This window comes from Nycticebus coucang, chromosome 8 (assembly GCF_027406575.1).
Source record: "Nycticebus coucang isolate mNycCou1 chromosome 8, mNycCou1.pri, whole genome shotgun sequence".
NCBI classification, from domain to species: domain Eukaryota; kingdom Metazoa; phylum Chordata; class Mammalia; order Primates; family Lorisidae; genus Nycticebus; species Nycticebus coucang.
In genome coordinates this window covers 94,289,023-94,313,388 of record NC_069787.1, presented here as the reverse complement: position 1 = coordinate 94,313,388, position 24,366 = coordinate 94,289,023, and the positions used below count along the sequence as shown (strand labels likewise).

General features: G+C 44.9%; 1 protein-coding gene across 4 annotated transcripts in view; it reads left to right on the top strand.

The window, feature by feature from the left end:
* Positions 1–24,247, top strand: part of USP4 (ubiquitin specific peptidase 4) — a 71,889-nt gene extending 47,642 nt beyond the window's left edge. For all 4 annotated transcript variants that reach the window (XM_053599138.1, XM_053599141.1, XM_053599140.1 and 1 more), the window contains 9 exons: positions 5,418–5,609; positions 6,720–6,808; positions 13,476–13,703; positions 15,434–15,504; positions 18,243–18,361; positions 19,063–19,212; positions 20,665–20,768; positions 23,195–23,283; positions 23,647–24,247. In XM_053599138.1, coding sequence (XP_053455113.1) covers positions 5,418–5,609; positions 6,720–6,808; positions 13,476–13,703; positions 15,434–15,504; positions 18,243–18,361; positions 19,063–19,212; positions 20,665–20,768; positions 23,195–23,283; positions 23,647–23,808 — 1,204 coding nt within the window. In that variant the 3' untranslated portion in view covers positions 23,809–24,247. The remainder of the gene's footprint in view (positions 1–5,417; positions 5,610–6,719; positions 6,809–13,475; positions 13,704–15,433; positions 15,505–18,242; positions 18,362–19,062; positions 19,213–20,664; positions 20,769–23,194; positions 23,284–23,646) is intronic.
* The last annotated feature ends 119 nt before the right edge of the window (positions 24,248–24,366 follow it).

Here is a 24,366-nt window from a genome sequence, read left to right as displayed (position 1 = left end):
CCTACTGGCATTGCTGAGGTAGACATTCTGATAAGTCTTCTCAGGATAGATACTACCTTTGTCACAGTTTGCCTATGAAGAAGGTGGAGATTCAGTGGTCCTGCTGTTGTTAGAGATGCCTTTCTCAAGAAGAGTCATAGCTGTGTGAAAGCCATGAACAGGTAAGAGAAGGGGTCCAGTGCAGGAGGATCTCATCCTTTTTCTTCCACAGGCTATGGCTCCTCAGACAAGTGCTATCTCCAGCTCAAAAATGACAAGTAGGGCCGATTCAAACAGCTATTTTTGAGCTGGGCGCAGTGGCTCATACCTGTAATCCTAGCATTCCTGGAGGCTGAGGTGAGTGGATTGCCTGAGCTCAGGAGTTCAAGACCAGCCTGATCAAGAGCGAGACCCTGTCTCTACTAAAAATAGAAAAACTAGCCAGGTATTGTGGTAGGTGCCTGTAATCCTAGGTACTTGAGAGGCTGAGCCAAGGAAATTACTTGAACCCAAGAGATTGAGGTTGCTGTAAGCTATGACGCCATAACACTCTGCCCAGAGTGACAGAATGAGACTTTGTCTCAAAAAGTAAAAATAAACAGCCATTTTTAGCTCAAACATTCTGTGTGGTCTGAGATTCACTTTTTCTGTCTCTTTAGGGACAGCACAGAGGTCTCTCTGGCCCCTCCAATGTGCTGCACTCTGTGTCATTGTATATGTCCCTCTCCTAGATTGAGTATGGTGGGACATGAAGTTGCCTGCAACTCTTAGCCATTTGCTTTGGGAATACTGAGCACACACCCATGCTGTTTCCCTCTTTACCTCTCACTCAGAAACCTGTTTCTGTTGAGGAAGGTTTTTAGGATTTTGTTTTTGTTTTTGGCTAAGGAATTGACTAAACAAAGGAGATACCTTTACATTTTTCATCTTGTGACTTCTAGATCACTCTAAAAGGAATGATTCTTGGCCACACGAAAGATCTATTTCTGTTCACACTTGCACAGAGACTGCCACCAACTACGCTTTGCTAAAGACTAGGACCTGGGAAAGTCAGCTTTCATAGCCATATCGTTTGTTTGTTTGTTTATTTATTTGAGACAGAGTTTCACTATGTCGCCCTAGGTAGAGTGCTGTGGTGTTACGGCTCACAGCATTCTCAAACTCTTGGGATTAAGTGATTCTCTTGCCTGAGCCTCTCAAGTAGCTGGGACTACAGGTGCCCACCACAACGCCTGACTATTTTATGTTGCAGTTGTCATTGTCGTTTAGCTGGCCTGGGCCAGGTTCGAACCTGCCACTCTTAGTGTATGTGTCTGGTGCTGTAACCGCTATCCTATGGGCACCAAGCCCCGGCTATTTTTGGTTGGAGTTGTCCTTGTTTGGCAGGCCCAGGCTGGGTTGGAACCTGCCAGCTCCAGTGTATATGGCTGGCACCCTGGCTATTGAGCTATGGGTGCCAAACCTCATTTTTTTATTTTTTGAGACAGAATCTTACTCTGTTGCACAGTTGTTGCAGTCACTACTGCAGCCTTAAAATCCTGGCCTCAAGAAATTCTGCCTCAGCCTCCTGAGTAGTTATGTCTATAGGTGGTATCACACTTGGCTAATTTCACATCCATTTATTTTCCCAAACCTTTAGTATGGTCTCCCTTAATTAGTGTTTGCACAACTGGCCTGCATGGAAGTGGGGCATCTCCCTATGAGGAATGTGGCAGACTATCACCAAGAAAGGAATTTTCAGAGGGTTTAAGGGTTAACCAACAGGAAAGCAAATTATTTTTTTCTTTGTGTTTTTTTAAGAGACAGGGTCTCCCTCTGTCACTCAGGTTGGAGTGCACTGCAGCCTTAAACTCCTGGCCTCAAGTAATCCTCCTGACTCGACTTCCCAAAATGCTGAGATTACAGAAGTGAGCTATCACCCAGGCCAACAAATTCTTTTTTTTTAAATGAGAGAGTGCCTTTATTGCCCTTGGTAGCATGCTGTGGCATCACAGCTCACAGCAACCTCATACTCTTGGGTGAAGCAATTCTCTTGCTTTAGCCTCTTCAACAAATTCTTTTTTTTTTTTTTTTTTTGTAGAGACAGAGTCTCACTTTATGGCCCTCGGTAGAGTGCCGTGGCCTCACACAGCTCACAGCAACCTCCGACTCCTGGGCTTAAGCGATTCTCTTGCCTCAGCCTCCCGAGTAGCTGGGACTACAGGCGCCCGCCACAACACCCAGCTATTTTTGGTTGCAGTTTGGTCAGGGCCGGGTTTGAACCCGCCACCCTCGGTATATGGGGCCGGCGCCTTACCAACTGAGCCACAGGCGCCGCCCTTTTTTTTTTTTTTTTTTGTTAGAGACAGAGTCTCACTTTATGGCCCTCGGTAGAGTGCCGTGGCCTCACACAGCTCACAGCAACCTCCAACTCCTGGGCCTAAGCGATTCTCTTGCCTCAGCCTCCCAAGTAGCTGGGTTAACAAATTCTTTTAAACATGAATTGATAATTCTCTTATGAAAGCAGGAGTAGCATCTAATGGTTTTTGAGCATGTTGTGCACTGTGCTGCTTAGTTATATAATTCTCACCACACCCTGTTAAGGTGCGTAATCCTGTTGTCCCTGAGTAAACAGAAGTTAGGGTTCTTTTTTTTTTTTTTGCAGTTTTTGGCCAGAGCTGGGTTTGAACCCGCCACCTCTGGTATATGGGGCCTTGCGCTACTTCTTTGAGCCATAGGTGCTGCCCAGAAATTAGGGTTCTTTGTGCCAAGTCTCAGCAGCCAGAAAATAGCAGCAGTGGACCTGGAATCTCCAGTCTCATTTGAAGACCTGAAAGGAAAGGAAAGAAAAGAAAGAAAAACACACACACACACACACATATATTTTTTTCTTTTCTTTTCTTTTTTTTTTTTTTGAGACAAGAGTCTCAGTATATCGCCCTTGGTAGAGTTCTGTGGTATCATAGCTCACAGCAACCTCTAACTCCTGGGCTCAAGCGATTCTCTTGCCTCAGCTTCCTAAGTAGCTGGGACAAGAGGTGCCTGCCACAACGCCCAGCTGGTTTTCGTTGTCGTTGCCATTGTTGTTTGGCAGGCTCAGGCCAGGTTTGAACCCGCCAGCCTTGGTGCATGCGGCCTGCACCGTAATCACTGTGCTATGGGCACCGAGCCCCAAGGCCTGGTTCTTAACCATTATCCTGGACCACAGAGTCTTTTGTTCAATCCTGTCTTGAGCATACCTTGTATTCTGGGGGGTGGGGGCTCCTGGGAGACTGAGTCCCACTTTGTCACCCTTTGTAGAGGCTGTGGCTTGTAGCTCACAGCAATATCGAACTCTTGGGCTCAAGCAATCCTCTTGCTTCAGCTTTCCGTGTAGCCACAGGCATCCATTACAACATTACAACCCCTGGCTATTTTTTAGAGATGGTGTCTTGCTCTTGCTCAGGCTGGTCTCAAACTCCTAAGCTCAAGCAATCCACCCACTTCGGCCTCCCAGAGTGCTGCAATTACAGGTGTGAGCCGTTATGCCCAGCCATACCTTGTATATTTTTGTGAGTTATATTAGAAGTTCTTCCTGCCTAAACTGCAATCAGGACTGTTTGCCAGGTATCCGCGGGGGAGTGGGGTGGGACTGAGTGGGGTGAGGGGGTGAAGAGAGAGAGTGTGTGTGTTTATAGTTTCAAAAATTGAATCAGTAAGCTTCTGTCTCACCCTATGGGAAGAGGGAAAGAGCACAGTGGGTTGTCCGCAATTTTGGTAACATCTGTTCCAAGATAAAAACATCTATAGTTTCAATCCCATGTATTCATTAAGTACAACACACATTTTTCAAAATCATTGCTTTGTATTTAGTGGTTTCTTTTGCTATCTCTGGTTTTAAACATTAAATATTCTTTCACTTCAATTTTTTTTTTTGGATACAGAGTCTCATTTTATCACCCATGGTAGAGTGCCGTGGTGTCACAGCTCACAGCAACCTCCAACTCCTGGGCTTAGGCGATTCTCTTGCCTCAGCCTCCCAAGTAGCTGGGTCTACAGCACCCGCCACAACACCCAGCTGTTTTTTTTCTTTTCATTGCAATTTGGCTGGGGCCGGGTTTGAACCCGCCACCCTCTGCACATGGGGCCGGTGCCCTACTCACTGAGCCACAGGTACTGCCCCACTTCAATGTTTTTGAACAAACAACAGTTTTTTTTTATTTTTATTTTTTTATTGTTGGGGATTCATTGAGGGTACAATAAGCCAGGTTACACTGATTGCAATTGTTAGGTAAAGTCCCTCTTGCAATCATGTCTTGCCCCCATAAAGTGTGATACACACCAAGGCCCCACTCACCTCCCTCCTTCCCTCTTTCTGTCCCCCCCCCATAACCATAATTGTCATTAATTGTCCTCATATCAAAATTGAGTACACAAACAACAGTTTTGTAAGTTTTCTTCCTTGTTTTCAAAAAAGGTATCTTTGGCTAACATTCCAGGTGTACATCCTTGTACAATATTTATTTATTTTTTAAGAGACAGGGTCTCACTTTGTTGCCCTTTGGTAAAGTGCTGTGGTATCACAGCTCACAGCAACCTCCAGCTCTTGGGCTTAGGCGATTCTCTTGCCTCAGCCTCCCGAGTATCTGGGACTACAGGCTCCTGCCACAATGCCCGGCTTTTTTTTGTTGGAGTTTGGCCCGGGCCTGGTTTGAACTAGCCGCCCTCAGTATATGGGGCCAGTGCCCTACTCACTGAGCCACAGGTGCCACCCCTTGTACAATATTTGGTTTTATTAAAGTCAGGGTATTGAGAATGAATTTTTCTTTCTTTCTTTTATGTTTGTAGAGACACAGTTTCACTTTATGGTCCTCGGTAGAGTGCCATGGCATCACACAGCTCACAGCAACCTCCAACTCCTGGGCTTAAGCGATTCTCTTGCCTGAGCCTCCCGAGTAGCTGGGACTACAGGCGCCCGCCACAACACCCGGCTATGTTTTTGTTGCAGTTCGGGCGGGGCTGGGTTTGAACCCGCCACCCTCGGTATATGGGGCCAGTGCCTTACCCACTGAGCCACAGGTGCCGCCCGAGAATGAATTTTTCAGTGTTGAGCTCCTTGGTGACAAAAGATGAACTTGGTGGCTGTGATGCCTATCTATTTTTCTGTTCAGAGTGATGGTCTGGATGAAAGCCATCATCTGTGTTGAGTCCCAGCTGAAGAACTACCGAGTTTGAAGCTATGGTTGGGAAAGGACCCTCATGGTCAACCCTGAGGTCCAGGTTCTATAGATTCATGTTGTGAATAATCCTCCTTGGGATTCCTGACTCTAAAATCATCTTGGAAATGGTTTCCACCTTTTCTACTAGAGTATGCTTTGTCCCAGTAACCACAGTCTAGGCTATTGTGTAGCTGCAACTCAGGATCCCTTTTGTCCACAGGAACCTGCTGCTAAGAGTGCCTTCTTGTATGATTGACACAGGTATGAGGTTTGCAGTATTTCCATGGATGGCGCAGAATGTGTCACGCTTCCAGTCTACTTCAGGGAGCGGAAGTCAAGGGCATCGAGCACTTCCTCCGGGGCAGTGCTGTATGGGCAGCCACTGCTGATTTCTGTCCCCAAGCACAAGTTAACCCTCCAGTCTTTGTACCGGATTGTTTGTGATCGTATCAGGTTGGTGTTAGGAATGTGATTTGGTTGTTATCTGACATCAAGGTAGGTCCAGTATTAGTAGTGACAGCCTTTGGCTGTGTCAATCCCATGTGCTTACCTCTGCAAGAAATGGAGTGTGGGTTCGGTGCCTGTAGCTCAGTGGCTAGGGTGCCAGCCACATACACCAGAGCTGGTGGGTTCGAACCCAGCCCAGGCTTGCCAAACAACAATGACAACTGCAGCCAAGAAATAGCCAAGCTGGATGCCTATAGTCCCAGCTATTTGGGAGGCTGAAGCAAGAGAATTGCTTAAGCCCAAGAGTTTGAGGTTGCTGTGAGCTGGGATGCCATGTCATAGGGTGACATAGTGGGACTCTGTCTCAAAAAAAAAAAAAAGGAAAGAAATGCAGTTGTGCTATGTCCTCTGGAAGTGCTGGAATGAGATGGGGCATCTGGCACATCTTAAGGCATGACCTTGGGCTTTCAAGCCTCTGTTCTTTGGAATCATATCTATAACTATATTAGGGAGGCTAGTACTTTGATGGCTTTTTGTATTTAAGTAGTGTTTCTTAAATGCTTCACTTTTGTTTTGTAACTGTTAATTATTACTGGGAAATACTTTTTTTGGAGACAGTCTTTTACTATGTTGCCCTCAGTAGAGTGCTGTGGCGTCACAGCTCACAGCAACCTCAAACTTTTAGACTTAAGTGATTCTCTTGCTTCAGCTTCCTAAGAAGCTGGGACTACAGGTGCCTGCCACAACACCCGGCTATTTTTTATTGCAGTTGTCATTGTTGTTTAGCTGGCCTGGGCTTGTTTCCAACCCGCCAGGCTCGGTGTATATGGCTGGCACTGTAACCACTGTGCTCCGGGCGCTGAGCCTGGGAGATACTTTTTAAAATGGTGCCACACTTTCTTAGTGTCTTCATTGGCTTGATAGATTAGACATCTGATCTCTTAGGTTCTACTTTATTTAAGTGTTGAGACATTATATGATTTTGTAGTTCTTATTTACATAAATTGCTTTGTAAATAGCTGAATATATAAATTATTTACTTCTTAGCTATGTAGTGTAGAAAATAGGTAAATGTTACAACTAACAATTTTTTTTTCCTTTCTCTCTCTTTTTAAGCCGGTATATGAAAAAGCCTTTGCCTGATGAGTCTGGTGGCACACCCTTGGAACCAGGGGCCTGCAATGGCTCCAGGAGTAGTTGTGAAGGTGAGTACGCCACACTGTGGAGCTGTAGGGCTGTGAGACTGTGACTGACCAGATCGCTCCTGATAACTAACTGTCTTCTTCTGAAGGTGTTAGATACATGGGAGAGGGAGACTCTGAGGCTAGGTTAGGGGCTTACCTATAGCAGCAGACTCTGGAGCCAGGTCTGCAATTCTCTGCTCTGCCAGTTCCCATTATCCAACTTTGATATTTCATAGAATCTTCCTGGATACCTGGTGTAGGCATCTCAGGCATATATAGGAATTGAGTGACTTTCCCAAGGCATGAAGCAGAGTCCAAATTTGAATTCTGATCTGTTAGAATTGCAAAGTAGATGCTTACCCAGCCTGTGTCTGCCCCCATGACCTGAGCTCTGTGGGCAGTGCTATTGTTACCTTGTCCCTTATACACCACTTTGGTGTAGAGCTGCCCCACCTGGCTAGTGACCTCCCTAACATCCATTTACCCCACCCACCCACCCACCCACCTACAGGTGGTGGCTGAGTCTCTAAGGGAAGGAAGAAAGTCAAGCCTGAAAAGCAGTAGAATAGGCATATCATAGGAAACTTTTGGGGACATAGGTGACTCAGTACCTTTATTCCTATAAAACTGGAACTGTCCTTTGAGTTAGTGCTATAAATTCTTAGTTGCAAATCCAAATGTTCATATATCTCTAAGACTATAATCCTGGAAAGTGAGAATTGACTTTTAAAAATAATGACCCTGAAGCTCCATATTCCAAGTTATTTTTGGTATTTTAGGGTTAGGTGGGTTTTTTTCTTTTGAGACAGAGTTTCACTTTGTCACCCTTGGTAGAGTGCTGTGGTGTCATGGCTCACAGCAACCTTAAAACTCAGGGGCTTATGCAATTCTCTTGCCTCAGCCTCCCGAGTAGCTGGGACTACAGGTACCCTCCACAATGTCTAGCTATTTTAGGTCTTGCTCTGTCTTAGGCTGGTTTCAAACCCATGAGCTCAGGCAATCCACCTACCTCAGCCTCCCAAGTGCTGGGATTACAGGCGTGAGCCACCATGCCTGGCTGGGTGGATTTTATTATATTCTTTTTATAAGACAGAATCTCACTCTGTTGCCTGGGGTAGAGCTCTGTGGCATTATTGTAGCTCATAGCAACTTTAGACTCTTGGGCTAAAGACATCCACCTGCCTCAGCCCCCCCAGTAGCTGAGACTACAGGTGTGAATATATAAATACATAACGCCCACTAGTTTTTGTAGTTTTAGTAGAGATAGGGATCTCACTCTTGCTAGAACTGGTCTTTTTTTTTTTTTTTGAGACAGAGTCTCACTGTGTCACCCTCGATAGAGTGCCGTGGCATCACCAGTCACAGTAACCTCCAACTCTTGTGCTTAAGCGATTCTTTTGCCTCAGCCTCACAAGTAGCTGGGAGTACAGGCACCTACCACAGTGCCTGCCTATTTTTTGTTGTTCTCATTGCTGTTTGGCAGGCCGGGCTGGGTTCAAACCCGCCAGCCCCTGGTGTATGTTGCTGATGCCCTAATGGCTGAGCTACAGGCACTGAGCTCAAAGAATCCACCTTTCTTGGCCTCCCAGAGGGCTAGGATTACAGGTATGAGCTACTGTGCCCAGCCTGTATTCAGTTTTTTATTCTTGCTAAGAATGCTGTGTTCTCCCACGGGGATGGACGGGAATGTACTTTGTGTATTGATAACACAAGCAGAGGAGTTGCAGTAGTAATGATCATCTCTGAGCAGATCCTGGGGGACTTGTGGTGTTCCAGAAGCTAAGGCACTCTGATCTCCAGTTCAAGATGTGGGGTGGACTTTAACAAGTCACTTCTTCCCTGTGAACCTTAGTTTACCCATCTGCAGAATGACACCTGTTTTGCAGAGTTGAGATTATAATTTAATGAAACCATGTAGTTAATGTACCTGGCGCATAATAGGTGCTCCATTAGGGGGCTTTCCACTTGGGTTCTCCCCCTCTGCTGCCAGAGGTTCTGCTCCCACTCTTTTGCTTCTCCCTCTTTTGCTTATCATGTTTATCAATCTTTCTCCCTGACAATAAACTGTCCTGTCAGTTAAAAAAAAAAAATAGGTGCTCCATCAGTAAGAATACCTTATATTTGCTATTGTTACAGCTGGCCCTGCTTATTAAACACTCCACTGTTAGTTTCTTTTCAGGAAGAATGACAGTCTTCTTTTTTAATCCTACAAGTGAGTCTTGGTGCATAGACTTCAGACTCTGTTTAACCGCAAATTACTACTGACATGGCCCTTGTTAGGCCTGTTGCTGCTGACCTTCACCTTTGCTTCTGTGAGGTTTCTTGAGTAGCTACTTCTAGTGGACCTTACTTTTTTTTTTTGCAGTTTTTGGCCGGGGCCAGGTTTGAGCCTACCACCTCCGGTATATGGGGCCGGTGCCCTATTCCTTGAGCCACAAGGGCTGCCCAACCTTGCTATCTTTTAATCATCCTATAATACACACTTCATGGCATTTAGTTCTGACTGCATTGACAGTATGTTCCTGAGGCTTGTAGGTAACTGGCAGCCAGTGTCATGCTCAGGGAGTAAGTTCTTGTAGTGTCAGGGTATTGCTCATTCCCTGACTGGGGTTGAGGCAGTTTTTGGTTCTGTCCCTCCTGAGATGCAACAGGCAAGACAAGGATTTCCTTGCGAGTATAGGAATGGGACATGCTTGCCTGTGCATAATGGGGCATTGCCATTGCCTCAGGAGTTAAGTAAGTTGGGAAAGGAGCCTCCATCAGAGCTAGGACTTGCTGGAGTTCTTAAATAGCACATGTTCCTTTCCTGAGTTTCCATTTTCACTGATACTTCCTAAAGCATATAAACTTTGTATTTTAAATCTGTTTTTCCCTTATTATTTTAATTGCCTTTTAGAGTGGTCTCCATCTTTATTATTTTTTTTGAGACAGAGTTACTATGTTACCCTTGGTAGAGTGCTGTGGCATCACAGCTCACAGCAACCTCTAACTCTTGGGCTTAAGCGATTCTCTTGCCTCAGCCTCCCAAGTAGCTGGGACTACAGGTGCCCACCACAATGCCTTGCTGTTTTTTTTAGTTGCAGTTGTCATTGTTGTTTAGCTGGCCCCAGCCAGGTTTGAACCCGCCACGCTCAGTGCATGTGGCCGTTGCCATAACCACTGTGCTGTGGATGCCAAGCCTCCATCTTTATTGAACTACTTTATCAGATACACTTTCCCTTTCGACCATGGGTTCCCCTCATGGAGCCCTGGGACCAAAGATGGCATTTGTACCTAAGAGACATTTAGTAAATACTAATTAAAGGAATATTCAGCATGTGTTTTTTTCTAGAGGAACAGAATACTTTTACTAATATTTGCGTTTATTATAATATTTGAAATTTTACTTTTTTTTGGAAAAGTTAAAAATTCCTTAATTTTTTATTCTTGGTACCACTATCACAATTTACAGGGCAATATACCTGATGTAATGAAAAGAAAAAGAGCTACAGTAGATAAAAGACCTCAGGAATGTGTATCTAATTGACACTACATTCCATTAATCAATAGCTGCACTTTTTGCAAACTGTGGCTATGACAGTCCTGAACAAGAAGGGTTTCCTGTTTAAGCTGCAGTAACTTTTCTGACTATGGATCATCGTTCCTTCTGTGGCAGATTTTTACAGTTCCTCTAAAGTAACCTGCAACAACCCCTTGCTAAGAATTGTAGCCCTTTTAAGTTGTTTTTAGAACCTTCTGCTACCATATCCACCACTTCCACCACCAGATCCATAACCACCACCATATGGACTGCCGGAGCTTCTTCCACCAAAACTGCCCTCTTTCATGGGTCCATAATTTATTTTACTTTATTTTTTTTTTGGAGTGGGAGCATTGCTTTATTTAGTCCAAAACATCAAAAAGTTTTAAAGGATTCTTTTTATTTTATTTTTTATTATTACTATTAAATCATAGCTGTGTACATTAGTGCAGTCAAGGGGTACAATGTGCTGGTTTCATATACAATCTGAAATATTTTCAGTGGGTCAATAATTTGCTGTTGTCCACTATAATTTCCAAAATCATTATAGTTCCCACCATCACCATAGTTACCTCCAAAATTTCCTCCTTCATTGTAACCATCATACCCTCCTCCACCACCATATCCGCCACCTTGGTTTCCATAGCCTGGTCCACCACCACCTAGCCCCCTCTACTACTGTAACCAGGACCACCGTCACAGTTCCCACCATTACCTCCAAGTCCATTGTATCCACCATCACCACCATAACTAAATCTGCTGCCACCACCTCCACCACCATATCCTCCTCTTTGCAATCCAGCAGACTGCATCTCTTGTTTAGAAAGGACCTTTTTCACTTTACAATTATGCCCATTAATAGTATGGTATTTCTGAACAACAGTTTTATCAACAGTATCATGATCATCAAAAGTTACAAAAACAAATCCTCTCTTTTTTCCACTCTGCCTGTCTTCCATAACTTCTATGGTTTCAATCTTGCCATACTTTTCAAAGTAGTCTCTCAAATTATATTCTTCCGTATCTTCTTTAATACCACCAACAAAAATTTTCTTCACTGTGAGATGGGCACCAGTCTTTACAGAATCCTCTCTAGAAACAGCTCTCTTTGGTTCCACAACATGCCCATCAATCTTGTGTGGTCGAGCACACATTGCTGCATCCACCTCTTCCACACAAGAGTAAGTCACAAAACCAAACCTGGTGCGTTTTGTTTGAGAATCTCTCATTACTACACAATCTGTGAGTGTGCCCCATTTCTCAGAATGTTCTCTTAAACTATCATCTATAGTTTCAAAGCTCAGTCCACCAATAAACAGTTTTCTCAGCTGCTCTGGTTCCTTTGGATCATGGCCCCCCCCAGTCCCCCGGGCGGTGGTGGCAACGGCCAGAGTTGGGCTGGAGGCGACTGGGCGGTGGTTTTACCTCCATTTTGAGACCGGACTCACCTCTTCCAACTCGAGTTCAATATGGGACCGATAGGAAGACTATTTATTTATTTTTGAGACTGTCTTAAGCTGTTGCCCTGGACAGAGTGCTATGGTGTCATAGCTCACAGCAACCTCCAACTCTTAGTGCTCAAGCGATCTTCTTGCCTCAGTTTTTTTTGTTTTTTTTAGTAGGGATGGGGATCTCGCGTTTTTTGCTTAGGCTGGTCTTGAACCTGTGAGCTCAAGCTATCAACCCACCTGGGCCTCCTAGAGTGCTAGGATTATAGATGTGAGCCACTGGGCCCAGCAAAAATGGACTTTTAAATGACATTTCTTTTTTTTTTTTTTTTTTAATTTTTTTATTGTTGGGGATTTATTGAGGGTACAAGAAACCAGGTCACACTGATTGCATTTATTAGGTAACGTACCTCTTATAATTGTGTCTTGCTCCCAAAAGGTATGTCACACCAAGACCCCCACCCTTAAATTGCATTTCTTAGCATACTGTCTTCTTGAGTGTTCTTTTTTTTTTTTTTGTAGAGACAGAGTCTCAGTTTATTGCCCTGGGTAGAGTGCCCTAGCATCACACAGTTCACAGTAACCTCCAACTCCTGCGCTTAGGCGATTCTCTTGCCTCAGTCTCCTGAGTAGCCAGGAGTACATGCACCCACCACAATGTCTGGCTATTTTTTTGTTGCAGTTTGGCCAGGGCCAGGTTTGAACCTGCCACCCTTGGTATATGGGGCTAGCGCCCTACCCACTGAGCCACAGGCGCTGCCCTTCTTGAGTGTTCTTTATGTGTTTCGTTTTAATCCCTTTCTTTCTATGTCCTAATGATGAAGTCAAAAAAAAGTGAGACCATGTGGTATAAAGTCTGGTAACCTACCAAGTCGTGAGAGTCTCAAGTTGACGACTGGCAAGACAGTTGAATCACACTGTGCTTTTGGCTGACCATTTAAGCTCTCTGGACCTGCACTTCATCACACAATAGCAGTGCCCACTCTGTCTTTCGAGGGTATGTTGAGGGTTGCACATGAATTCAAGTGCTTATAAATGAAAGGGATGTGTATTTAGTTTCATATACACAGAACAGAAACCAGGTTTTTCTTTTTTTTTTTTTTTTTTTTTGAGGTAGCGTGTCACTATGTCACCCTTGTTAGAGTGTTGTGGTGTCATAGCTCACAACAACCTCAAACTCTTGGGCTTAAGCGATTCTCTTGCCTTAGCCTCCCGAGTAGCTGGGAGTACAGATGCCCACCACAACGCCCAGCTATTTTTTTGTTGTAGTTGTCGTTGTTTAACAGGCCCAGGCTGGGCTTAAACCTTGCATACCCAGTGTATATGGCCATGCCCAGCCTTTTTTTTTTTTTTTTTTTAAGGACAGAGTCTCACTCTGTTGTCTTAGGAGAGTACATTGACATCACCCTAGGTCACAGCATTCTCAAACTCTTGGGTTCCAGCAATCTTCCTGCCTCAGCCTCCCGAACAGCTGGGACTATCAGTGCCCACCATCACATTCAACTGATTTTTTCCTGTTTTTAGTAGAGATGGAGTCTCACTATTGCTCAGGCTGGCCTAGAACTCCTGAGCTCAAGGGATTCTCCTCCCTTGGCCTCCCTGAGTGCTAGAATTACAGGCATGAGCTGCTAGGCCTGGCCCACAGTTAGGTATCAAATACAGTTCGTAACATTGAGGTGGTAGTAAATCATATACATCCTGTTTTTCATTTGTGTGCCAGGAGAAGATGAAGAAGAAATGGAGCATCAGGAAGACGGTAGAGAGCAGCTTTCAGAAGCACAAGGCAGTGGAGAAGATGAGCCAGGAAGTGACCCCAGTGAAATCACCCAGAAAAGGGTCAAAGGCCAGCCCTGTCCCAAAAGTCTTTTTACCTTCAGTCTTGTGAACTCCTATGGGACAGCTGACATAAATTCACTTCCAACTGATGGAAAACTACTTAAACTCAACTGTAAGTACTTTCTCTAACCTTTTGAGCTGGGCTTTGAAGACAGAGGATCCATCTTAAAATCCTACACTCCACACTCATTGCATTAGGGTTTTTCACAGTCTTGGTATGGCTCCAGAGCAGACAGTTGTATGATCCTTGGATGTGGCTTCCTAAAGACTTGTTTTAGAGACACCCCCATTAGGCTTTTCTTCTCAGTCCTTGATGACCTCAGAGAAGCAGGTGTCCCTCTACTCTGTCCACTCCGCAGATTGTTGCTCTGGGTTAAACTCTTGTGGCTGCCCCTTGGTAGTAGCATTTTCCCAAACTTGTTCACTTCTAAGAATAAATTGCATGCTTTTTTCTATAAAAGAATCAATGAAATATGACCTATCCAAAGAATGGTCATAGAATTTGTAGACTGTCATGTAGACTGTAATGTTTATAGACTGTAATGGACACTGCTGTACAGGTAGGAAGAGGTCACTGGAGTGTGGTGTGCACTGTGTGTGTAAAGAAGGATTGGTCAGTGAGGACCCCTGTATGAGGTGGGGGTCAGAGGGGTTTCAGAAGGATCTTTGTGTCTTTCTGCTCCTTTCATTCCCTAGTTAACTAGATGTCTTTGTGTTTGCTTTTTTGTTGTTGCTGTTAATACCTGACTTTTATTTATTTATTGGAGATAAGGTCTCACTCTGTTGATCAGACTAGAGTGCAGTGGCATCTTCATAGCTCTCTGTAGCCTTGCAATCCTGGGCTCAAGTGATATTCCTGCCTCAGCTTCCTGAATAGCAGGGATTACAGTCTTTCATCACCATGCCTGGCTAATTTTTCTGTTTTTGTAGAGATGTTGTCTCACAGTGCTGGGAGTATAGGTGTGAGCCACTGTACCTGGCTTTTATTTATTTATTTATTTTTTGAGATAGAGTCTTCATTATGTTGGTAGAGTGCTATGGCGTCACAGCTCACAGCAACTTCAAACTCAGGCTTAAGCAGTTCTCTTGCCTCAGCCTCCCAAGTAACTGGGACTGCAGGTACTTGGCTATTTTTTTGTTGCAATTGTCATTGTTTAGTAGTTTGGGCTAGGCTCGAACCTGCCACAGTGTATGTGGCCCGCGCCCTACGCACTGAGCTATGGGTGCCAAGCCACCTGGCTAGTTTTTTGTTTTTTCAAATAACATTTGTGTGGAAACATTTTTGTATTACTCTTTCTTTCTGCAACTCTGTCTTGTACAGCTTCCTCCTCTCTGGTACAAAGGTTCTAACCACCTTGTCAAACTCTAGTCTTTGACTCTAACTCAGTCTTCTTCTCTCTTTCCTTTTCTCTATGTTACAGAGTGGAAACTGCCTCCAGGAAGTAAGCTGAGATGATATATGGGTCACTTTGTTTGTTTTCTTCTCTCAGGGATCTCCTTCCTACTCTGTCCAATGTCTGAAAACAATTGTTTTATCTATTGTTAGGTTGTTTTGTAGTTTAAGGTGAGAGAAAAAATCTGGTCCTTGTTAACTCCATCTGGGCCCTTTTAGAATTCTGTATAGTCTCTGTGGACATTACCTGTAACACTGAGGAAATCTTTGCCATAAGGCTTTTTGGGGCCCGGTTCAGAATGGCTTACCCAAGGCAGAGCATGGCTCTTGGCAGTGGCTCCTGATGGGTGAGCATGGGAACAGCACGATATCCTTCTCACTTCTGTCAGTGAGGGGAGCCTTTTCTGTTGCCATTCCATAATGAGTGACATTTTGGTCCTCCTCTTCAGCTCGATCCACACTGGCCATTGATTGGGACAGTGAGACCCGGAGCCTTTACTATGATGAGCAAGAATCTGAGGTAGGTCACTCAGGGATCCATCAGTGTGTTGTGCTGGTTTTTGTTCTGGATTTGTATTAGAATCACTTACACTGGGCGGCACCTGTGGCTCAGTTGGTTAGGCGCCGGCCCCATATACCGAGGGTGGTGGGTTCAAACCCCTCCCCGGCTGAACTGCAACCAAAAAGTAGCTGGGCGTTGTGGCGGGCGCCTGTAGTCCCAGCTACTCGGGAGGCTGAGGCAAGAGAATCGCTTAAGCCCAGGAGTTGGAGGTTGCTGTGAGCTGTGTGATGCCATGGCACTCTACTAAGGGCCATAAAGTGAGACTCTGTCTCTACAAAAAAAAAAAAAAAAAAAGAGTCACTTACACTAATTGAACAGCAATTTAATAAGTTACATCTAAGACTGAGAATAAGGCTTGGTGCCTGTAGGGTGCCAGCCACTTACTCCAGAGCTGGTGGGTTCAAACCCAGCCCAGGCCTGCCAAACAACAATGACAATTACAACAACAACAACAACAAAAATAGATGGGTGTATGGCAGGTGCCTGTAGTCCTAGCCACTTGGGAGGCTGAGGCAAGAGAATCACTTAAGCCTAAGAGTTTGAGGTTGCTTTGAGCTGTGACGCCACGGTACTCTACTGAGGGCGACATAGTGAGACTTTGTGTCAAAAACAAAAAAAACAAACCTTTTTGAGGGCTGGGTGTGGAGGCTCAGCCTAATATCGAAGCTAGAGGCAAGAGGATTGCTCTCTCTTTTTTTTTGAGACATAGTCTTAAGCTGTCACCCTTGGTAGAGTGCTGTGGCGTCATAGCTCACAGAAACCCCAAACGCTTGGGCTTAAGTGATTCTCTTGCCTCAACCTCCCAAGTAGCTGGGACTACAGGCACCTGCCATAATGCCTGGCTTTTTTTTTTTTTTTTTTTTTTTTGAGACAGAGTCTCAAGCTGTCGCCCTGGGTAGAGTGTTGTGTCGTCACAACTCTCAGCAACCTCAAACTCTTTGGCTTAAGTGATTATCTTGCCTCAGCCTCCCAAGTAGCTGGGACTACAGGCTCCTGCCACAACACCTGGCTATTTTTTGGTTGCAGTTGTCATTGTTGCTTAGCAGGCCTGGGCCAGGTTCAAACTCGCCACCCTATGCGTATGTGGCCTGTGCCCTGCTGACTGAGCTACGGGCACCACCCTATTTTTGTTGTTGCAGTTTTCATTTTTCTAGCTGGCCCGGACTAGGTTCAAACCTGCCAGCCTCAGTGTTATGTGGCCGGTGGCCTACCCACTGAACTGCTGGCACTGCCCTGAGATGATCTCTTGAGCTTAGGAATTTGAGAAAAGCCTGAGCAAGAGCGAGACCCCACACTCTGGGAAGCCAAAGGAGGTGGATTGTTTGAGCTCAGGAGTTCGAGACCAGCCTGTACCAAAGCAAGACCCCATCTCTAAAAATAGTCAGGCTTTGTAGTAGTTGCCTACAGTCCCAGCTATTTCGGAGGCTTTGTCAAAAGGATCACTTGAGCCCAAGGGTTTGAGTTTGCTGTGAGGTATGACAGTATGGCACTCTACAAAGGCAACAAACTGAGACTCTGTCTCAAAAGAAAAAAAACAAGATCCCATTTGTTTTTTTTTTTTTTCCTTTTTTCTTTTTCTTTTTTTTTTTTTTTGAGACAAGAGCCTCACTTTGTTACCTTGGGTAGAGTGCTGTGGCATGACAGCTCACAGAAACCTCAAGCTCTTGGGTTTAAGCAATTCTCTTGCCTCAGCCTCCCAAGTAGCTCGGACTGCAGGCGCCTGCCAGAATGCCTGGCTTTTTTTGTTGCTGATGTCATTATTATTTTAGCTGGCTTGCGCCAGGTTCAAACCTGCCACCCTTGGAGTTTGTGGCCGGCATCCTACTCACTGAGCTATGGGTGCCACCTGAGATCTCATTTCTATTAAAAATAGAAAAATTAGCCCAGGGTGGTATTAGTCACCTCACAGCACTCTAGCTTGGGGGAAGAGAGTGAGGATGTTTCTCGAAAACAAAACAAAACAAAAAAACTTTTAAGATTTTTAGTCCGGCATGGTGGCTCATGCTTATAATCCCAGTACTTGGGAGGCTGAGGCAGGTGGATTGCTTGAGCTCACGAGTTCAAGACCAACCTGAGCAAGTGCAAGACCCTGTCTTTAAAAAATAGCTGGTGTTATGGTGGGTGCCTTTAGTCTGAACTATCTGGAAGGCTGAGGCAAGAGACTCTCTTGAATCAAAGAGTTTGAGGTTGCTGTGATCTGCGATGGCGTGGGACTTTATCCAGGGTGAGCAAGTGAGACCCTGTCTTTAAAAAAAAAAAAAAAAAAAAAAAAGGCCTGGTGCGGTGCCTCACGCGTGTAATTCTAGCACTCTGGGAGGCTGAGGCTGGTGGATCATCTGAGCTTAGGAGTTGGAGAACAGCCTGAGCAAGAGCAAGACCCTGTTTCTTTAAAAAAAAGAACAACAAACTAGCTGGGCCTTGTGGTGGGTGCCTATAGTCCTATCTACTCAGGAGGCTGAGGCAAGAGGATCGCTTGAGCCCAAGAATTTGAGTTTGCTGTGAGCTATGACGTGATAGCACTCTATTGGGGGTGACAAAGTAAGACTGTCTCTCAAAACAAAAAAAAGATTATGTCAATTTATTTTCAGAGTCTCCAGAAAATACACTGTATTTCAAGCAGGAGAGCTTCTATAGCCCTCTGTGTGTTGATCCAGCAAGATCTGTTTGTCCAGAACTGAGTGCTTTGTTTCTCACAGATCTATGAGAAGCATGTGAGCATGTTACAGCCTCAAAAGAAGAAGAAGACCACAGTGGCCCTGAGAGATTGCATCGAGCTCTTCACCACTATGGAGACCCTTGGGGAGCATGACCCCTGGTATGCAGCTCCCCACTCTTTTTAGAGGCACATGTCACCAGGACTATGAGATGTACGAGGGCCATCTTTGCACACAAAAACCCTTTGTATGAGGGACTTGACCTAACAAATGCAATCAATGTAACATGTTTCTTTGAACTCTCAATGAATCCTCAACAATTAAGGGAAAAAAAAAACAAACCTTTGTATTTGGACATGTCATTTTTTTCACATGGCCAAACCTACAACATAGTTCTCTATGTGAGTTATGGTTTCCAGACCTCTAAAGCCATCACCCTGTTTTGTTTTTTTTTTTTTTTGTAGAGACAGAGTCTCACTGTACCGCCCTCGGGTAGAGTGCCGTGGAGTCACACGGCTCACAGCAACCTCTAACTCTTGGGCTTACGCGATTCTCTTGCCTCAGCCTCCCGAGTAGCTGGGACTACAGGCGCCCGCCACAACGCCTGGCTATTTTTTCTTTTTGTTGCAGTTTTTGGCCGGGGCCGGGTTTGAACCCGCCACCCTCGGCATATGGGGCCGGCGCCCTACTCACTGAGCCACAGGCGCCGCCCCATCACCCTGTTTTTGAAGGCAAGCCCCTGCCCTAAAGCAGTGGCATTGAGAGCTGCCTGAAAGAATGGTAGCTGTTGTAGGACTGAGTGCCCAGGTGGCATTAATTGCTTGCCTCCCTGGCTAAGTGTTGGTTTTTCTTTTCTCTTCAGGTATTGTCCCAACTGTAAGAAGCATCAGCAGGCCACAAAGAAGTTTGACTTATGGTCCTTGCCCAAAATTCTGGTGGTCCACCTCAAACGTTTCTCTTACAACAGATACTGGAGGGATAAGCTTGACACAGTTGTGGAATTCCCAGTCAGGTGGGTTCCTGTGACTGCAGTGTTAGGAAAACTGGACTGGTAGGCAGGAAATCTGGACTGATTGGCTGAGAGGTTTGCCACGAAAAATTTTTCCGAATTAGGATGTGTGTTGCTGAGCTCTGAGCTCTTGACTGTTGTCCCCCTCTCCTCTCCTTCCTCCCATCTTTGGGGCAAAAGACTCTCTAGCAGAAGTACTACCCAGGCTCAGGGTGCTGCTTGTCCTCTGCCATTTTCTGCTGCTTCTCTTCAGTCCCTCAGGCCAAGGTATTGTCCTAACTATAAGAAGCATCAGCAGGCCACAAAGAAGTTTGACTTATGGTCCTTGCCCAAAATTCTGGTGGTCCACCTCAAACGTTTATGAGGCCAAGTAACTGTCCCTCATTGCTTGCAGGAGGCATGGCCTCAGCATGGTACTTCTGTAGCAGGGGGGAAGCCACCCAGAGAGGAAGCTCCAAGGAGAATCGTGTTACTGGGGCTGCAGGTGGGGGTGCAGACCTGCCATGGTCCTGTTCCTGGGGTGGGGACTGAGACTAGCTGGCTGCTCATGCTCGCTCAGGCCCCAGGATTCCAACTGTAACTGAGACATGGGAAGTAAGTCAGTAAGATAGGAGTTGCCCATAAAATGCAGGTTTTGAAATGCTTTGTGGGGGGAATGGATAGATCTATGAAGTATAGCTGTGTTAGTGGGAGAATCTAGGTGGTGGGTAATATTAGTATTTGTTGTAAAATTCTTTTAACTTTTCTGTATGCTTGAAATTTTTAAAACAAAATGCTAGGCTGGGGATGGTGGCTTATGCCTGTAATCCTAGCACTCTGGAAGGCTGAGGTGGGTGGATTGCCAGCACTCAGGAGTTCAAGACCAACCTGAGTAAGAGTGAGACCCTGTTTCTACTAAAAATAGAAAAAACTAGCTGGGTTTTGGGGTAGAAGCCTGTAGTCCCAGCTACATGGGAGGCTGAGCCAAGAGGATCACTTGAGCCTAAGAATTTGAGGTTGCTGTGAACTATGACAGCACAATACTCAACACCAGGGCAATAGAGTGAAACTCTGTCTCAAAAAAACTAAAATAAATAAATAAAGTAAAAAACCCCAACAACTAGACCCCCAAATGTTGGGGGGAAAGCTTTCTGGGGCCTGTTTTGGGATTTAGTTTAAATTACTGTGGTACTAATTATACTTCTATTAGGAATAGATATTTCTGCATAGTTATTGAAGCCTTCTTTGTCTGTCTTCAGACCGTTTTCTCATCATTTATTCTGGCCTGAATATGTTAGTGGTTAAAACACAGACCCTAGCATCCCTTTTATCATGGTCTGTTCATTTATTCATTCTCAAGATAGTTTGAGTGCCTCCTTGTATTCTGGCCCTTTGCATAAAAGTGGTTGCTGAATTATTCTGACTCCTTTCTCTGCATTTAACATATTTAAGAGCTATTTTTGTGTTTTATGCTAGAGCATTGAACATGTCTGAGTTTGTCTGTGACCTGTCAGCAAGGCCCTACGTGTATGACCTCATTGCTGTGTCCAACCATTACGGAGCCATGGGAGTTGGTCACTGTAAGTATTGGCATCTACTTCTGTGATATTGAAATGCCCTTGGGGGAGCGGCGCCTGTGGCTCAGTGAGCAGGGCGCCGGCCCCATATACCGAGGGTGGCGGGTTCAAACCCAGCCCTGGCCAAACTGCAACAAAAAAAAAAATAAAAGAAATGCCCTTGGCCACTCACTCTTATCAGTCTTTCCCTGTTTGCCAGGCATTGCTATAAGCACTTATATAGTTCCATAGGCATTAGGCTTCAGACTTTTATTATTTTCTTTTGTTGGAGACAGAGTCTTACTATGTCACCCTCAGTAGAGTGCCGTGTTGTCACAGCTCATAGCAACCTCAAATTCTTGGGCTTAAGCAATTCTCTTGCCTCAGCCTCCCAAGTAGCTGGGACTACAGGTGCCCACCACAAGGCCCAGCTATTTTTTGGTTGAAGTTATCATTGTTGTTTGGCAAGGCTTCAGACTTTTTGATACCCTTCTCCTCTGTTCTTTTTAATTCAATTTTCATATTCTTTAATTCAGTAATCCTACCTCTGGGAATCTAACTGTGAAAAGTCTAATAGTATTGGTGACCAACAGTTGGCAATTCTGTCCCATCTACTTGGTGGAAAAATACAAAGCCACATCAAAAAATGAGTAATAATGTTGGGAGATTCCCATGGTATGTTAAGGGAAACCAAATTGTATCATCTGTAATGAACAAAATTGGCCAGGTGTGATGGCCTGTAATCCTAGCACTCTGGGAGACTGAGACAGGCAGGTTGCTTGAGCTCAAGAAAGAGTTCAAGACCAGCCTGAGCAAGAGCGAGACCCAATGTCTACAAAAAATAGAAAAATTCGGTGAAAAACTAGCCAGAGATTATGGTGGGTAGGAGCACAGTAGTCCCAGCTATTCAGGAAGCTGAGGCATGAGGATTACCTGAGCCTAAGAGATTGAGGTTGCATAAGCTATGATGTGACGGCACTCTGCCCAGGGCGACAGAGTGTGACTCTTGACTCAAAAATAAGACAAAAAATCTTGTTAGGTAAAGTTCCTCTTATAATTGTGTCCCACCCCCAAGAGGTGTGCCATATACTGTGATCTGCCCCCCATCCCCCTTCCTCCTCTGCCTTCCACTTAATGTATCACTGCCTGGCTCCAGATGGCTATTCTGTCTACAACTGTTAGTTTACTTTCCATGCTATCAGGAAAAGAGGAAAAAAGAGACAACCTTTGCTTTAAACAGAGATCCCCTCAGCTCCTCTGCATACATCTCATTGGCTATAAAGTTGGTTACATGGCTATATATAGCTGTAGGAGAGGCTGGGAAATAAAAAATTGTCCCTGCATGAAAATTGAAGCCCTACTGAAGTGTTTTTTAGTGGTATCTGATCATAGCTCTCTGTTCCACCACTTGCTTTTTTGTGGAGATAAGTCTCATTCTGTTGCCCACACTAGAGTGCTGTGGTGTCAGCCTAGCACACAGCAGCCTCACACTCCTGGCTTCAAGTGATCCTTCTGTCTTAACCTTCCAAGCAACCCAGCTAATTTTTCTATTTTTAGACTCCTGGGTTCAAGCGATTCTTCTGCCTCAACCTTCCAAGCAACCCAGATAATTTTTCTATTTTTAGTACAGATGGGGTCTCACTCTTGCTCACCCTGGTCTCCAACTTCTGAACTCTAGGGATCCTGCGTCTGCCTTCCAGAGTGCTAGGATTACAGGTGTGTGCAACCACACCTGGCCTACCACTTGTTTTTTTTTTCCCAAATTTAATTTTGATATCTGTGTTGATGAATACTGGTCAAATGTATTAATTTTTTTTTTTTTTTTTTGGAGAGAGAGTCTCACTGTGTCACCCTGGGTAGAGTGCTGTGGCGTCACAGCTTACAGCAACCTCAACTCTTGGGCTCAAGTGATTCTCTTCCCTCAACCTCCTAAGTAGTTGGCACTATAGGTGCCTGCCACAACACCTGGCTATTTTTTGTTGTAGTTGTCATTGTTGGTTAGCTGGCCCTGGCCAGGTTTGAACCCGCCACCTTTGGTGTATATGGCTATGGGCGCCCGGCCTTTATTGTTTTCTTTTTGTTGTTGTTTGTTTTTTTTGTAGAGACAGAGTCCCACCTTATCACCCTCTGTAGAGTGTCATGGCATTACACAGCTCACAGCAACCTCCAACTCCTGGGCTTAGGTGATTCTCTTACCTCAGCCTCCCGAGTAGCTGGGACCACAGGCGCCCGCCACAACGCTTGTCTATTGAAGGAATAGATTAGAAAAAAAGAGTTTTGGTTGTTAAGACAAAAACTATAAATTATTTTTGATTTCAGGGTTTTGTTTTTGAGGGTTTTTTTTGGTTGTTGTTGTTGTTGTTTTGGCTGTTCGTTCAGTGAAAACCTAATAAGCTGGTCAAATTAATTGCCCAGTGACTGCTGGACTATTTTCTTTGTTGACTTGACAGATACTGCATATGCAAAGAACAAACTGAATGGGAAATGGTATTACTTTGATGATAGCAGTGTGTCCCTGGCCTCTGAGGATCAGATAGTGGTGAGTAGCCCTGGATACCTGGTTCTTCCTCTTGCCTTAGCAGATTAATGCTAGGAAGTTTATTATCTGACTAGTTGGTTATTTCATCATCCTGAGGTGACAGTGAAAGCTAGGTGTGATAGAGTTGGCTGCCATTCCTTCTGATACCCTCTGTAAATGAGAAACTCAGCTCTTCTTAGGGTTCTGTGTCAGAGCATCTGCCTTCCCCTCATCCCCTGGCAGGGGCAGCACAAGCCAGCCTCTGTGTAGAGATATATAGGGAAAAATGGCAGATCCCTGAGAATTTTGAACAATGAAAGAAAAGCTGGAGAAAATGGGTTGTTTTTCTAACCAGTAAATGGACTTTCCCCTTTTGTGTTTTAGACGAAAGCAGCTTATGTGCTATTTTACCAGCGTCGAGATGATGAATCTTATAAGACACCTTCACTCAGCAATTTTCCAGGTTCCTCTGATGGAGGGTCGAGACCAAGCAGTTCACAGCAGGGCTTTGGGGATGATGAGTCTTGTAGCATGGACACCAACTGACATTGCTTGGCCACCCTGCAGCACCAGTGCAGTCCCTCAGGAGGACATCTTTCACATTCTGAAAACTGCTTGTGTTCAGTCTAAATAGCAGATAAGGAAATTCCCTTCTTTTATGAGCAGAAGGAAAAAAAAAGACCCTCTTTGCTTGGAAGGGTTATGTCAAGAGGCTGAATTATTTTTCTTTTTAAACAGGTGGTGAGAAATTTCTGTAAAATCTGTGAAGCTGAAAAGTGGGGTAGGGTGGGGGTGCTCAGGAGTATGTCTGATGGATTCCAAAGAATGGAGAGGAACACATTGAGTGTGGTGCAGCTGTGAAGAGCCCACACAGCACTGCCCGAACTCCTGGATTTCTGCTTCTGGTGCTGATACTGCTCCCCAAGTAGTCTGCCCACAGTAAACCAAGTCTCAAGTAAACTTGGTTTGTCCCCTTTACCCTTGCTGTATGTACTAAGATGGGTTCATAATTTTCTAAAAACTAGCCACTGAAGCCCATTTCTATTTCTCCTTTGAGTCATGGAATTTCCAGCTTTCTTCCCCCAAATGAAGATATTTAGTGTT